The sequence below is a fragment of the Anarrhichthys ocellatus genome, unplaced genomic scaffold, assembly GCF_004355925.1.
Source record: "Anarrhichthys ocellatus isolate YVR2014 unplaced genomic scaffold, GSC_Weel_1.0 scaffold24, whole genome shotgun sequence".
Taxonomy (NCBI): domain Eukaryota; kingdom Metazoa; phylum Chordata; class Actinopteri; order Perciformes; family Anarhichadidae; genus Anarrhichthys; species Anarrhichthys ocellatus.
The window spans coordinates 10,831,920-10,845,196 of NW_022280054.1; the positions used below are offsets into that span (position 1 = coordinate 10,831,920).

The following is a 13,277-nucleotide window of genomic DNA, read 5'->3' on the forward strand; positions in this document are numbered from 1 at the left end:
ACACCTTTTGAAAAGTTGAAAGTCAGCGTTTTCACCTCCACAGTCATTGTTTCGTTAGAAATCAGACATTGTTGGAGCGGAGCCAAAACTAAGAACCATATCGCTGTCCAAACACTCGCAGCTGCACCGCCTGAAGAGTCGGCGAGGCTCACGGTGACACAGGTACCACCGATACCACGCGTTAGTGTTCCGATTACTGACAACAAAAACTTTGACGCTTAGCCACAAGGCTTACCGGATAACTCCACCACGCTGAGTCCAAACACACAACTCCACCTTTCCCTTTCTCCTCGGTTCCTCCAGAGAACTCAACACTACTAATCAGAAGCCTCCCACTGAATATGACCTCACTTCACAGCACGATGCAGAACACGGGTGTCACCGCTATTGCAAAACTTATTGTGTGTGTGTGTGTGTGTGTGTGTGTGTGACAGTTATTTAGAATTCTTTCATTTGTTCCCAGTTGCTCGGTGGAGGCCTGCTTTGGGAGTAAATAGCTGCATTGTTGGCTGATGTCTGTGGAGTGACGTCATTGGTCTTATCAGTGCTCTCCAACTTCACCTCCGGACAGCGGAGCCCGCCCAGCTTAAAGGGGCAGCCAGGAGGACCGCCGCCTGATCCAAAACAACAGCAAACGCATCAGCAGGGGGCGTCGACATCAAATCAATTAGCAGCGAATATGGGCTCATTGAGAGGAAGCCCGTCTCTGCTTTACACGCCGTGTGGCTCAACGATTCTCTGTGTTTGAGTGATCAGCTGTGAGGGACTACAGCACAGGTGTGTGAGCGGCTGACGAGGTCGACTTTAGGAATTATGATCAGTTGAACCATCTTGAAGGTTATGTGTGTGTGTGTGTGTGTGTGTTTTAAGTTTGTAAACAATCAGAAATGTCAGACTGAGTCTCACACAACATTAAATACTCAGCGAGCACAATGACACCTGGAACACGTTATGGGTTAGCGGTGGTTGAGATGGATAGAGTGCTCTGTAATGGTACTACTGAGTGCATCTATATCATGATGACTGCTTCATTTTATCATCATTGTATTATATTTCTTAGTTTGCTCTTATTGTATCGATTGGTTTTAATGTTTCATCTATTGTTTTAATTGGACTTTGTCTTGCCTCACTGTTGTTTTATTGTCTTGCTCTGTCAGTCAAAACACTTTGTAAAGGTTTTTAAAGGTGCCGTATAATAACGTTATTATTATTATTATGATCTACGGAAATTACACTGAGAAGCTGTTTGTTCGCAGATAAAACATCAACAGGTGGAGTGACTGTTTTCAAAGACAAATCCTATCGAAACAATAGAAATGTGACTTTGCCATAAAGCAGGTTTGCTCATCCATTTGCTACAAGTGGAAAGCAGCCTCTGGGAGAAATGGTATACAATAACATACAATGCTCAACCTTCAGGCTAAGTGCTGCTGAACACATCCAGTAAGTGCACATGATGGCAAACACACACACACACACACACACACACACACACACACACACACACACACACACACACACACACACGTCAAGAAAGCTTTTTTTGTGATTCAGCTGGAGTTCCACAACATCTGGAGGATCAAATAACCTAAAGCAGCAGCTGTACTGCAACATAAGGTCCTCTTTGTTTTTCTGTCTCTGGATGAAATAAAACCAAAAGGTTAATATGGACACGGCAGGAAAAAAAAGCTGACTCAATGAATCCCTCACCAAAGTTTCATATCCTCTTTATTGAACTATGTCCTCGGTCCGTTTCTCAACAATAAAACAGGCACAGCGGGGACACAGTTTGGAGTGGTCAGTGTGTCTACTTCTGGTTTAATAGATCAGTGTTTCTGCACAAGATCAAGAGGCTCTCATGATAGGACACAAACTTGACTTTTATGTAATAAACAGAAGAGCAAAGTCAGAGTTTAGAGGCTGTGGCGTGAGACGAAGCGGACTAAAATAAGTGCTTATATCAGTTTAACAACAATTAACAGTCTCTCTTCCAGCACCGCTGTTAAAAGCACAAGCAGGTCGCCTGAGAGGCGTAATCCGGAACGCGTGGAGAGGGAGCGCACACCAAACTCGGTTGAGAAAAATAATAAGTTTGTTGTTGTCTCGGTTTACAGCTGTCTGAGCCATTTGTGAATGCTGAACAGATCCACGGGGGGTTCCTGGTTTGTTCGGCATACTTTAACCCGGGATCAGCGCGTGGTATTCATAATAAAAGGAACCGAGTGTGGACTCACCTTTCTGCTCGCGCTCGGGTGAGAGGTCGGTGAAGAGTGGAGCGGACGACCAAAACAGCTGCAAGTTAATTTTTGGGCTTTGATGTCGTCGGAGTGGATTCAAGCGCGCGTGGCTGTCAGGACACAGATCTCTCAGGTGGACAGGGGAGCACGCGCCTGTCAGGACACAGGTGGACAAGGAGCGCGCGCGCACGGTCCTGCTTCCTGTTTGTTTCAGAAGGTGAACCACTCACCACCTACAACACCACCGCTGCTGCTGCTGCTGCTGCTTTTTCCTCCACTGTCAAGTCTGAGAGAGTGACAGGAGGAAAAAAGACATCACTTCCGCTCACTGATTTCAAAATACAAACCCTTTACTGATGACGTGTGAGACTCAATGCTTTGATTAAAGGAAGAAAATCCACCTTGTAGTTGAATTGACATTTCTTAAACTATATTAACTGGGAGCTTTAAAAATGTAATTTAATATACATTAAAATCATGCCAAGAAAAGTTAACTCAATTCACCCACATACATGGTAAACACATACATATACATGTACTATACATTACACAAATCACAATATAACACTGTAGATCTTTTGCAAAAAGTAGTTCCTATCATAGCTGACAGTGATACTTTAAGTGATCATGTCCATACATTAAATTTTAGCACACAAATCAAACATCTTGCAAAACACAGATTTGTTTTGCAGACTCTAGCACCATTCAGATTCAAGCTCTATATTAGAAGAATGATGTAAGTGGGGTTGCTACCATTGATTACCCTCAGAGACAGGACCATGTGTAACCTGAACAGGCAACCCTGGAAACTGATGCCTCGACCTTATTAATAAGCCTTTAAGCTCCATGATCCAGGTCCAGAATCACCTGGCCACGAACCAGGAGGGTTTTATCTGAAGGCAGGTTTTAAAGCTGTGAATCAGAAACGTCCCATAAAGTCACCAAAGGTTTGAGAGGCAGCTACTTTATTTACTGAAGTATAGCTTTGTGTAATGTTCCCACATTAAACTATCCCTGCAGTTCAGCCTGTCAGTCTGCTGTTCACTTCGATCAAGTACAAAACTAAACTGTGCAATATTAAAGAAAACATTTGCAAATATAAAAATAATTTGTAGGGTTTGACTTTATTCTTATGTTCAGTGTTTTCCCTGTAGAAATGAATAATTATGTATTTTGCAACATAACATAAGGTCACAAATTCATGTTAATTCACAATAACATAAAACAGTCTGATTGTATTGCTGTTTTCTTAAAATTAGGAAACATGCCTGCTGTTTCAAAGTGGTCCCCCTGTGAGGCTTTTATTGTGAAGGATACATTTCCGGTCTGCTGGTTGTCTGAGGTCTGACGCTGATTGGTGCAGCCGGCTTTCTTCTATAACCAACACCGCCTCTACAAAAGTTATGAGCAGTCATTTCACCCGGAAACACAATGTTTTTCAACCTCCTCTGTGTTAAAGACCAACGTGAATGTTAATTTAGGCGATTACATTGTTCAAATGGCACGCGGCCTATAATTCATTGTAGGCTACGTCCCTTTAGCCGTTATGAATCTTTAATTTAGCCATTGATCACCAAGTTAAGCCACGAAACGTCATTATGAGATGATCCTGTATTTTGATAGTTGTTACTTTCTATCGTTATGAAATGTTTAAAGCATTTAGTTTGTCAGTAAATGATGAGCTTTGCTGCCCTCTGGTGTTCAAATGGGGTAATGCAGCTCATATTTCATTAAACATGCCTGATAGGAAACATACTTTTGGTTTTCATGGTAAATGTTGGGGGTTTTATTAACATTTTGTTTACAATGTTTCATCAGTCAACACATATGTTAAAGTCCAGTATGTTCTGTACTTAATTACTGCGGGCACAACTGCTCTTTAAAGGGCAGCTCCCACTCACACGGTCACAGACATTCTCAGCTCGACGTTGTCCAGTAGGCCACAACCATAACCATATTTTCACCTGTTTTTATTTACTGTGACATGGCAACTATTTTCTGTCAACATGACAAACATTTACACAGTTTTAATAAAGGTTTATCCTTTGGGAGGAAGAGTTTAAGTAAGTCATTTTGTGATTGGTTGTTTGAAAGGCAGTTTTTGGTATATTTTTGGGGGCATTTAACTTGATTTACATGTAACATCCTTTGGTTCTTTTACAAATAACATTTAGAATGAACTCCAGCACAACGGTCATGATATTAAAGTTCTACAGTCTTTTCATGGAGTCTCTTATTGTTAGGTAACATAACTACAGCTGATTCAAACAACAACAGGAGAGCTGAGTCACGTTACACAATAAAAGCCCTGCTCACGCCACAAGGGGGCAGCAGAGACCTACACAGCACACTTCTATTGTGGCGAGTGAAGAACCAATGATCACTCTTTGAGAGTGAGCACATCTGGGTGACTTCTGTAGATGTTCCCAATGTGACTGCTTTCAATGAAAGATGATATTCGGTGTCATTTGGCTACTGCGCGTGGATACCTGCCTGGCTATGGTGCCGCGTAAAGAGCCTAAAGCAGGCCCTGAGGAGCTCTACGGGGTCACCAGGTCACAACCACACTATCCATTATAACGTGTGTTTTCCTTAACTTACATTTAAACGGTCTCTCAGTGGTATAGAAATGAGGCTGAGTCATGTGCTTAAGGACCTGCTGGTGGGCAGCGGTTTAAAGCCCCCCCCCCCCCCTCCTCATAACGTTCTCATTGTCTGAAATTTGCTCAACATCATGGAGCAGCCCATGCAGCGTATGGTTCCCGGGTACAGCATGCTTCCATTACGGCTCCTCTTATTTGATTAAATGCACCCCCCACCCCCCCTAAAAAACTCAGTCCAAAAACCCCACACTGTGCATAATCTCTTCACAGATGATGAGCGTGTAACACAAAGCACGTTGAGCTTGAAAGGGTACCTTACGCGAATGCGTATAATTATGGATATCAAAATATCATCATTTGTTTAATTCTGAGGTCTTGCCAAGAGGGATGTAATTGCTTGAAAGAGTTTTGGTTTTTGGCGTGCACATAAAGGCGTGGCCAGGGTCGGGCCTCAGGGTCAACTTCCTGTTTTGCTATGGAGACTTACTTCATAAAAACCTCATCATTTATAAACCAATAAAATAACAATATACAGATTTGATGGAGAGCTATTACAACAGCAGCCAGCATTTGAATGAATCACCACTTAATTAATTGAATGATGTGTCATTAAGTTTGTGTATGATTTGTATCCTCGTGCACTGTTGTGAAATTTAAGGAACCCTTGGAAGTATAAACAAGAGGGCCTTTCTGGAATTGTTTTGTTGGTGAAATAAGCTCAGTGTTTGGCATTCATATATCCGGAGGAGCTCATATTTCTGTTACTGATTTTGCTGATTTACGTGTCTCTCTCTGTCGATATGAAGACGGTCCTTCTAGTTTATTATTTATATCCTACAGTATCACGAGAACAGGTGCTGGGCCCCCTTAATGACCGCTGTGGGAGTTCGGCCTCATCTTTGATTGATTGCATGTTAACAGGAGAAGGGTTATCCTTAATAGCTTCTTGTTGCCAAACCCTGCGGAAGTTTGTTAAAGAGGGCGAGAAAAAGGAAAGGCCTTTTGTTAAAAATAGAATCCATCAGCGCGCGATGGGAAAAAAAGACTCTGCCACTTCAATCCCGACAAAGCAATTTGCGGCTCATAATCAAGAGAGAGGAAACATTTGTATCGCCCCCCCCCCCCTCTTTTTTACAGTATAAACTGGCCACTTCCGCAACATCCACTTCAGAAATATACGAGAAGTCTCGATGCTGCTAAATGCTGGATGGCGCTATGGATGCTGGTCATCACATCATGTTTTCGTGATCATAAATGTGAAATGGACATAAATTAATATTTGCTTTCATAAAAAAATAACTATTATACTTATATAGTATACACAAACTTCATCTCGTGACCCCTTCACACTCACTCGGACATTTGAGTGGTCCGCTGGAGGCTGGAGGGTAAACAGAGTTCAGTGCGTAATGATTTTTTTACAGTCCATCTTTTTTTTGTTTTTCCTAGAATAGAATAGACACTGGTGTGTGTGTGTATTTATAGACATTTTGATGAACCTTCTGTTGACCTGAGATCGACTGTATAACAAAACGTCGCGGCTTCCTATTTATAAACTGCGCGCGTATCAACGCGCGCTATTGTAATTATTTTGGCAAATTAAAATAATTATTGCATGTCGGCTATTGTTTCGCGCGCGTTGTCATCGAGATGGGAATCAGCAGAGTGTCGTGAAAACATCACGTAGAGCTGGAGATTCACCAGAGGACGCGCTCTGAAAATAAACATCTCTATGAGTCATGTCATAGAAATAGCTCCGATAGAAGAGAGATGATTTCTGCTGGAATGAGAGAGAAAGGGGGAAAAAATTACTCGTGCTGATTTGAAACAATTGCCGGATTTTACTGCGAATCAAATCTTCGCATATTTTCCTGTTTGGAGCAGATGTATACCAAACAGTGGTGACCCCCCCTTACTCTCCTTTTCAATGGGCTCCGGGTGATGCGCGCCGCTGCTCCGTGGAAACTGTTGCTCCTTCCATCTCAAACACGCCAGGAATTCGATTGTGTGCGAGTATTTGGGGAAACCTGCTAACCTGCGTGTGAGTCGACCGGCCGGGTCGCATCGCCGGCGACCCGTCGAGCGTGCAAGCACGTCACGGGCCCAAAACAAGTCCAGGTATACGCAGCTGCACGTGTGTGTGTGTGCGCGCGCACAAAGAAGAAGAAGCAGCAGCGAGGCTCAAATGTGTTCCCGTTGTACAATGAGTTGACCTCATTCGTCTTGCTGATTATAATCTGTCATCTCTGAGAGCACAACAAAGGATACAATCACGGTTATTCAGAGCAAAAAAAAGACGAACGAAAGCGGAAGCGCACATTTCCACCTCGTGCAGAAATAATGGAGAAATTAACAGCAGCATTTATTCACCACTCTTTATTCAACGCTTGTGTTTTATTGCATATTTCTAAGAGCTGCAGTTTTTGTTGCATGTCCTGGAATGCAACTATTAGTAGGTTGATATATAAAAAAATTAGCTTATCATTTTCTTAAGTTTGTATTTAAGGTTTTATTTACAAAAATATCATGATAAACTCAACATGTACGCGCCAGTGAAGGTCAACAATAGGTTCAATTCGTTAAAATAGTAAGTAAATAGTACGCGGTTAATTCATTTTGTAATTGTGTTAAATATTGTAATGCAAAGTAAAAATTTATTTCCTAAATAAAAACAACGTGCACATCTGTCGACTTAAAGAAGACTGTATATATATTCTGAAAGCAGGCCTGGAGCCATGAACCTCGGCTGGCCTTATCTCTGTCAGCTCCCTGAGGCTTCCTGTATGCAGGCCCATTGTTCCCCACCGGCTCAACTGACAACCCTTCTGCGCAGATGCACACCTGCTGCCGCAACCAAGTCCGCGCATTCGGTGTTTTGGCCTTTACAGAGGAGATGCAGGGCTCAACGTGTAAAATAAAAAGAGGCGTATGTTTGTATTTTGATGTGTTACTTGAAGGCATTTGTTGCAGAAGTAGCAAATGGGCTACTCACCGTTTCCTGACAAACTAAAAGCAATTTTAACCAAATTAACTGCAAAATCTACCACCATAAATGACGTATTATAGGCGCACCAATGCTAATAATAAAAAGTATATATTCCTAAAACTATATTAATAAACTAAACGTTACATTTGTCCATTTTGTCCCAAAATAAATTTAAAAACAACATTACACTGATTAACATTAAAATCATAAAACCCTTCTCTGGATCATATAGTTTATAGTTTATTACACTCTCTGAAACACAAGTTCTTGTAAAACACTGGTATTTATTATTTTCTGAAGAGTGTTTAGAACACACTTGCCTTTCAAACGCGCCCTTATCTCCTCACTGTTTACAAAACATGAATGTGAGGAAGCAGAGGATGATGAACACAGCTACATTTCTTCAGCTCCCTCTGCACACCGGACGAGAGTCACAGGGTTCCTCCGATTAGTCCCGAAGCTACCGCGGCGTTTTACATTTCATGTTCTAGTTCCACACAGGCTTGTTTTAGGAAAACGACGTAAAGAACACGTGGTTATTCATCCCGAAAGCTGCTGAAAAAAAGACATTTAACCTCGAATTATCCGGACTTTCCGTTTTTAGCAGTGTAATTATGGTTGCATGAAGATGTTGTAATGGAGTGAACATGTTCTCTCATTGAGTTCCCGTCATGCATCTCTACTAAACTTTTAAAATACAGGCCTATATGTCCCTAAATGTCATCCACAAGTCTGTTATACAAATATATGTGCAGGTCTATTATAGGGACTTCAGCAACAATGCATGTTATTATTATATTGTATAGCCATTGTAATGTTCATATTGATTATTGTATTTTGGAAACAACCTTTTCATTTTTAACTTGAACAAATGTGTGTATTTAACTACTTTAAACACACACATTCAAGAATAAAGATGTCTATATGTAATACAAACACTTTGTTAATTAAAGCAATGTATGAGATTTTTTCCCAATATTTCCTTGTAATAAATCCCTGTATTATTATTATTATTATTATTTTCTGCGCTCATGCATCTGTGTTGCCCCCTTTGTTTGAATTTAAGTCGAGCCGTTTTAAAAGTTAGAAATCTTGAAATCTGCCAGATCACAGTCACCGAGAACCCTTTTAAGTAGTGTTTCATGTTAACAAAATAAAAAGTTCACTAATTCTAATACCATTTGTGCTGATAGCAGCATGCTTTTACTAAAGTTAATGGGATTCCTAAAATAACGTTATTCAAACCTCATTAATATTCCACCATTTGTGCAAATATCGTTTTAACACGTCAGCCTTATGATATCATGTGTGTGGGTGTGTACTGTGTGTTTTTTTGGGGGAGTGGGTGTTTTGCTTTTTGATGATGAGTCTGTGTTTGACAGCTCAGAGGGTGGATCGAGGTGGCGCTCCTGAGACCCCGCTGATCCCACAATCTATATAAAATAGGCTATTGGATGTTAAGAAATCATATTCTGTATAATTGGTCAGCTTTTAAAAAACAATAACTCGGGTTGCGTTGTTGTGAGAGAACCCTTAAATGTAAAAGTGAAAACCAGATGGCCCTAAAGTCTATCGCTGTGATTATATGGAGCTTTTCGGAGGGGCGGTGAATTAAAGGCGTCTCACTCGTCAACATGTCTCTATTATCAAGAGGTTAGATGGAAAATGTAACAGTCTCGCGCTCAAAGACAACAAGTGGAGGAGTTGTCTGTCTGAAGCAAACGTCCATATTTTAGCAAATGACTCGTTGACACGGCAGCACGGGATGAATGAAGTCTTCTTTGTGTGTGTGTGTGTGCGTGTGTGTGTGTGATGTCACGTTTTGCAAAGGATTATTATGAGCGCGTGTAAGACGACTCTGCATCGCCAATTGTTGTTACACTTCTGGTCTTTCCCACATGATTCTGTTTCATTTAGTAAGTTAACTTCTTTAAAGTTATTATTTTTGCCAGCTTCATCGTGATATTGAAGTTATTTTCATTATTGGTAGTATTATTATTAGTAGTATGGTAATAGTGTTGTTGTTGCTGTTGTATTTAGAGTATTATAAAAGTAGGCTACAAAAATGATGATCAATCAATCAATTAGAACAAACAGCACATCAGATTGAGGGTGTAAAACTTAGCATTTCATCAGACCTTGTTTTTTTGTTTCTCCTGTCCTGAAAGTGAGCCGTCAAAAAATATAATAAAACAATAAACCCGAGGACGGCCACAGCCTCCATGCATCGCCATTATTCTACTGACGCGGCTTCATTTGTGAATTATATTAATAACAAATTATATTCAATATTGAAGAGAGACAAAAAAAACATATTCATCGTGATCAGGGTAATATGAAATACTTATTAGTTATGAATGATGCACACAGCATGTTTTTGTTGAGCAGTAAGTGCATGAGCCTGAAGACTTTCACACAGAACATATTAAATAACTATCAAACAGACGTCAGTGGGACACTAATTATCAATAACACATTATTTCTATTATCAATTCTGTATTTCTATTTAAATTATTATTATTGTTGTCATTTTTACTTCGTTATTATAGATGTGAAGTTCTGTTTATATCTATTTTGATGTAGTCACACAGTTGAGATAAAATAAATGGGCATACATTTAAAAAAATGAGCAACTGGTTAAATATATATTCATATTTATAGATCAAATTTCCAAGAGACGTAACGCTTGAAAATCAGACATTTTACGGTTAATGGTCGAATAAGTGCAGAGTCAAACCTCAAAGCCCTGCACAATGGTTTATAGGAGTATTATATCCTTGGCATTTCTGAAAATATCGTATATGTCAACAATAAAGTACTTTTGATGCTGCGTCACCTTCACAGAGTTGTTGAATGCTGTTTGTCTAGTACCAACAGTGGTTATCACAGCCTAAAGCATACAAACAATTACGTCATGACCACTGTATTACTTTAAGAAATACAAGTTTATTAAGAAATTCACAAACCTAGAAAAGACGGAAAAGTGCTAATTAAAATGAAACATGGCCCCAACATGAATGAGACAATATAGCTAATCACGTTTATAAAAAAATTAATAATAATAATAATCAGAAATATTACCAAAACCTGGCACTGGCTGGCGTCATATTGGAAATAATATCATACATGTGGGATCAATAATTATGAAAAACCCTGAATTGTATGGCTGGCAGTCTGGATCTCACACGTTCACTTTTTAACCCAACAGAGTTCACGGAGGAGGTGACGCTTCGCCGTGCAGGCCTTGCTCAGTGCAAGTTAAGAGGGCCAAATTGAGCTCTGATTCAATTACACATTAAAAGCACTGACTTAATTAGGGCATCTTATGTCCACGTTTCATTTGGCAACAGTTGGGATAGGCCGTGCGTAAAGTTGAGAGAAACCATTACGCATACCAGTAACACACAGCCGAAGCGATGTCAGCAATGTCCATGCCCGTGAAAATCAATATTTTCATAAAAGGCACAATTATGACAACAATACCGAGTTACGGCCATCAGTCCAAGTGTAATACCGGCGCACGAAATGGCTCCCGGAGGCTGTGCTGCCCGGTGTGTCCTGGGGACTTCTTTACCTCCCGATTCCATTTTGTAAAACTCTCCCCACATCAACTCGCGCATACCTCTCCATCTGCACATATGGATGTCAGCTGGACCCACACAGCTCGTCAACAATGGTCTCTTCAAAAAAACAAAAAAAAAATACTCTTGGTTCTGTTTTTGAAATCACAGGAATTTACTCTCGCTCTCAAGACTGCTCTTTTTTTTTTACACAGACCATTTCGGTAAACTTTAAATATCAATCCTCGTGTGTAACGCCGAGTGTTTGGTCTCGTGTTCCCAGTAAGAGCAGTGCATCATCGAGAGCTCCGCGGGCTGGCGGGAGCAAGCGAACTGGAGGCCCGCTCCGTTGCCGGAGGAGACCGGAGGCGGTACTGCCGTGGCCGGGCTCAGCTGCTGGGCATGGTGGGGATGCGCGGGATGGTGATGGTGACTCATGCCGTTGTAAGAGTTCACCATGCCGGGGAGCGCCATGGTCTGCACGCGGGAGTAGGGGTTATAAGAGGAGGGGGCCGACAGCCCCTTCACGTTCACCGGACTCACGTTGCCACCGGCCATCTGACAGGACGTGTAGGACATCGGGGTGGGCGGCTGGCCGAGCGACCAGGAGTTGTTCATGAAGCTAGACTGCAGGTACTTGGGTGGGGACAGGTAGCCGTAGCCGTCTCCCCCGAACAACGACTTCCCCGGCTGGAAGTGCGTCGGTGGAGGTCTGAACGGGCGCTTCATCCTGCGGCGTCTCCTGTAGTTCCCCTTCTCGAACATGTCCTCGCAGGCCGGGTCGAGGGTCCAGTAGTTCCCCTTTCTCTCCCCACCGCCCTCCCGCGGTACTTTAATGAAGCACTCGTTGAGACTCAGGTTGTGTCTGATGCTGTTCTGCCAACCCTTCTTGTTCTTCTCGTAGAAGGGGAACTTGGTGATGATGTACTGGTAAATACCGGACAGAGTGAGCCGCTTCTCGGTGCTCTCCCGGATGGCCATGGCGATGAGAGCGACGTAGGAGTACGGCGGCTTCTGGGACGGATCTGCTTTCTCCGGGACTTTCTCCTGCACCGGCTCCTCTTTGGGTCGCTCCTTCTCCTTTGTGGTGTTGGTGTCGTGGATCATCAGTGTCATTGCGTCATCCTCCGGGTTCGGGTAAGTGGCCATCATTGTGTGCACCAAAAAACAAAACAAGTCCAGTTCCAAAATGCGGAGAAAGCAAACCTTAATTAATGGCGCTCGTAACTTCGATGTGCAGCGAAATGTTGCAGCACCTCAGGATGCACCGCGGATTGAAAGCTGTCTTCCAAAGTGCACAGAGAGAGAACTTTATTTTGTGGCTCAGTGGGTGACATGCACCAGACCTCCCTCTCTCTTTCTTCAACGGGGATTTTTCTAAACTGGTTTCTGATGGAGGCGCAACCCAAGTTGTGGCTTGTGAGTCAGTAAGCCCAACCCTTTCCTTTCCTCTTCTTTTTTTCACGTCCACTGACAGACTCCAACGCGACGTCGTGCGTCGTGATTTGTGCGTATTTGAGTTCCGCCTACAGTCAGTGAAATAATAATCTTCTCTTTTTAACACGTTGAATTTTTTTCTTCGAATCACACTCGGGTCAAAATAGCAAACTATGGAGATGGAACTATATTTGCATTCAAACGGGATAAAAAGGAAAGGGATAAACTCCCAGTGCTGGGATTGTATCATTACAATATTTATTTAAATCCAAATGCATAAAAGGCTATCAGACATAAATTATCCCTTGCTTTGCTTTCTCGGCTTGACAGCAAACAAGCCTTTCAGAAAATAAATGATTTACTGGTCAGATTATTTTGTAATATTTTCGTGCACAACGAAAATGAAATACTTATAATAAACAATTAAAACATGTATATCTTTAGAAATGTTTGT

At 41.7% G+C, this 13,277-nt stretch overlaps 1 protein-coding gene across 1 annotated transcript; it reads right to left on the reverse strand.

Annotated features, from left to right (window-relative positions):
* Window positions 1-10,752: 10,752 nt before the first annotated feature.
* On the reverse strand, window positions 10,753-12,774 carry foxl2a (forkhead box L2a). Its single transcript, XM_031860905.1, has one exon. It carries the CDS (start codon window positions 12,536-12,538, stop codon window positions 11,618-11,620), a length of 921 nt encoding a protein of 306 aa, XP_031716765.1. The 5' UTR covers window positions 12,539-12,774; the 3' UTR covers window positions 10,753-11,617.
* Between the last annotated feature and the right edge of the window lie 503 nt (window positions 12,775-13,277).

Excerpts from the sequence above, each read along its gene's own strand:
- foxl2a (XM_031860905.1), bottom strand. The coding sequence starts at position 12,538 with ATGATGGCCACTTACCCGAACCCGGAGGATGACGCAATGACACTGATG.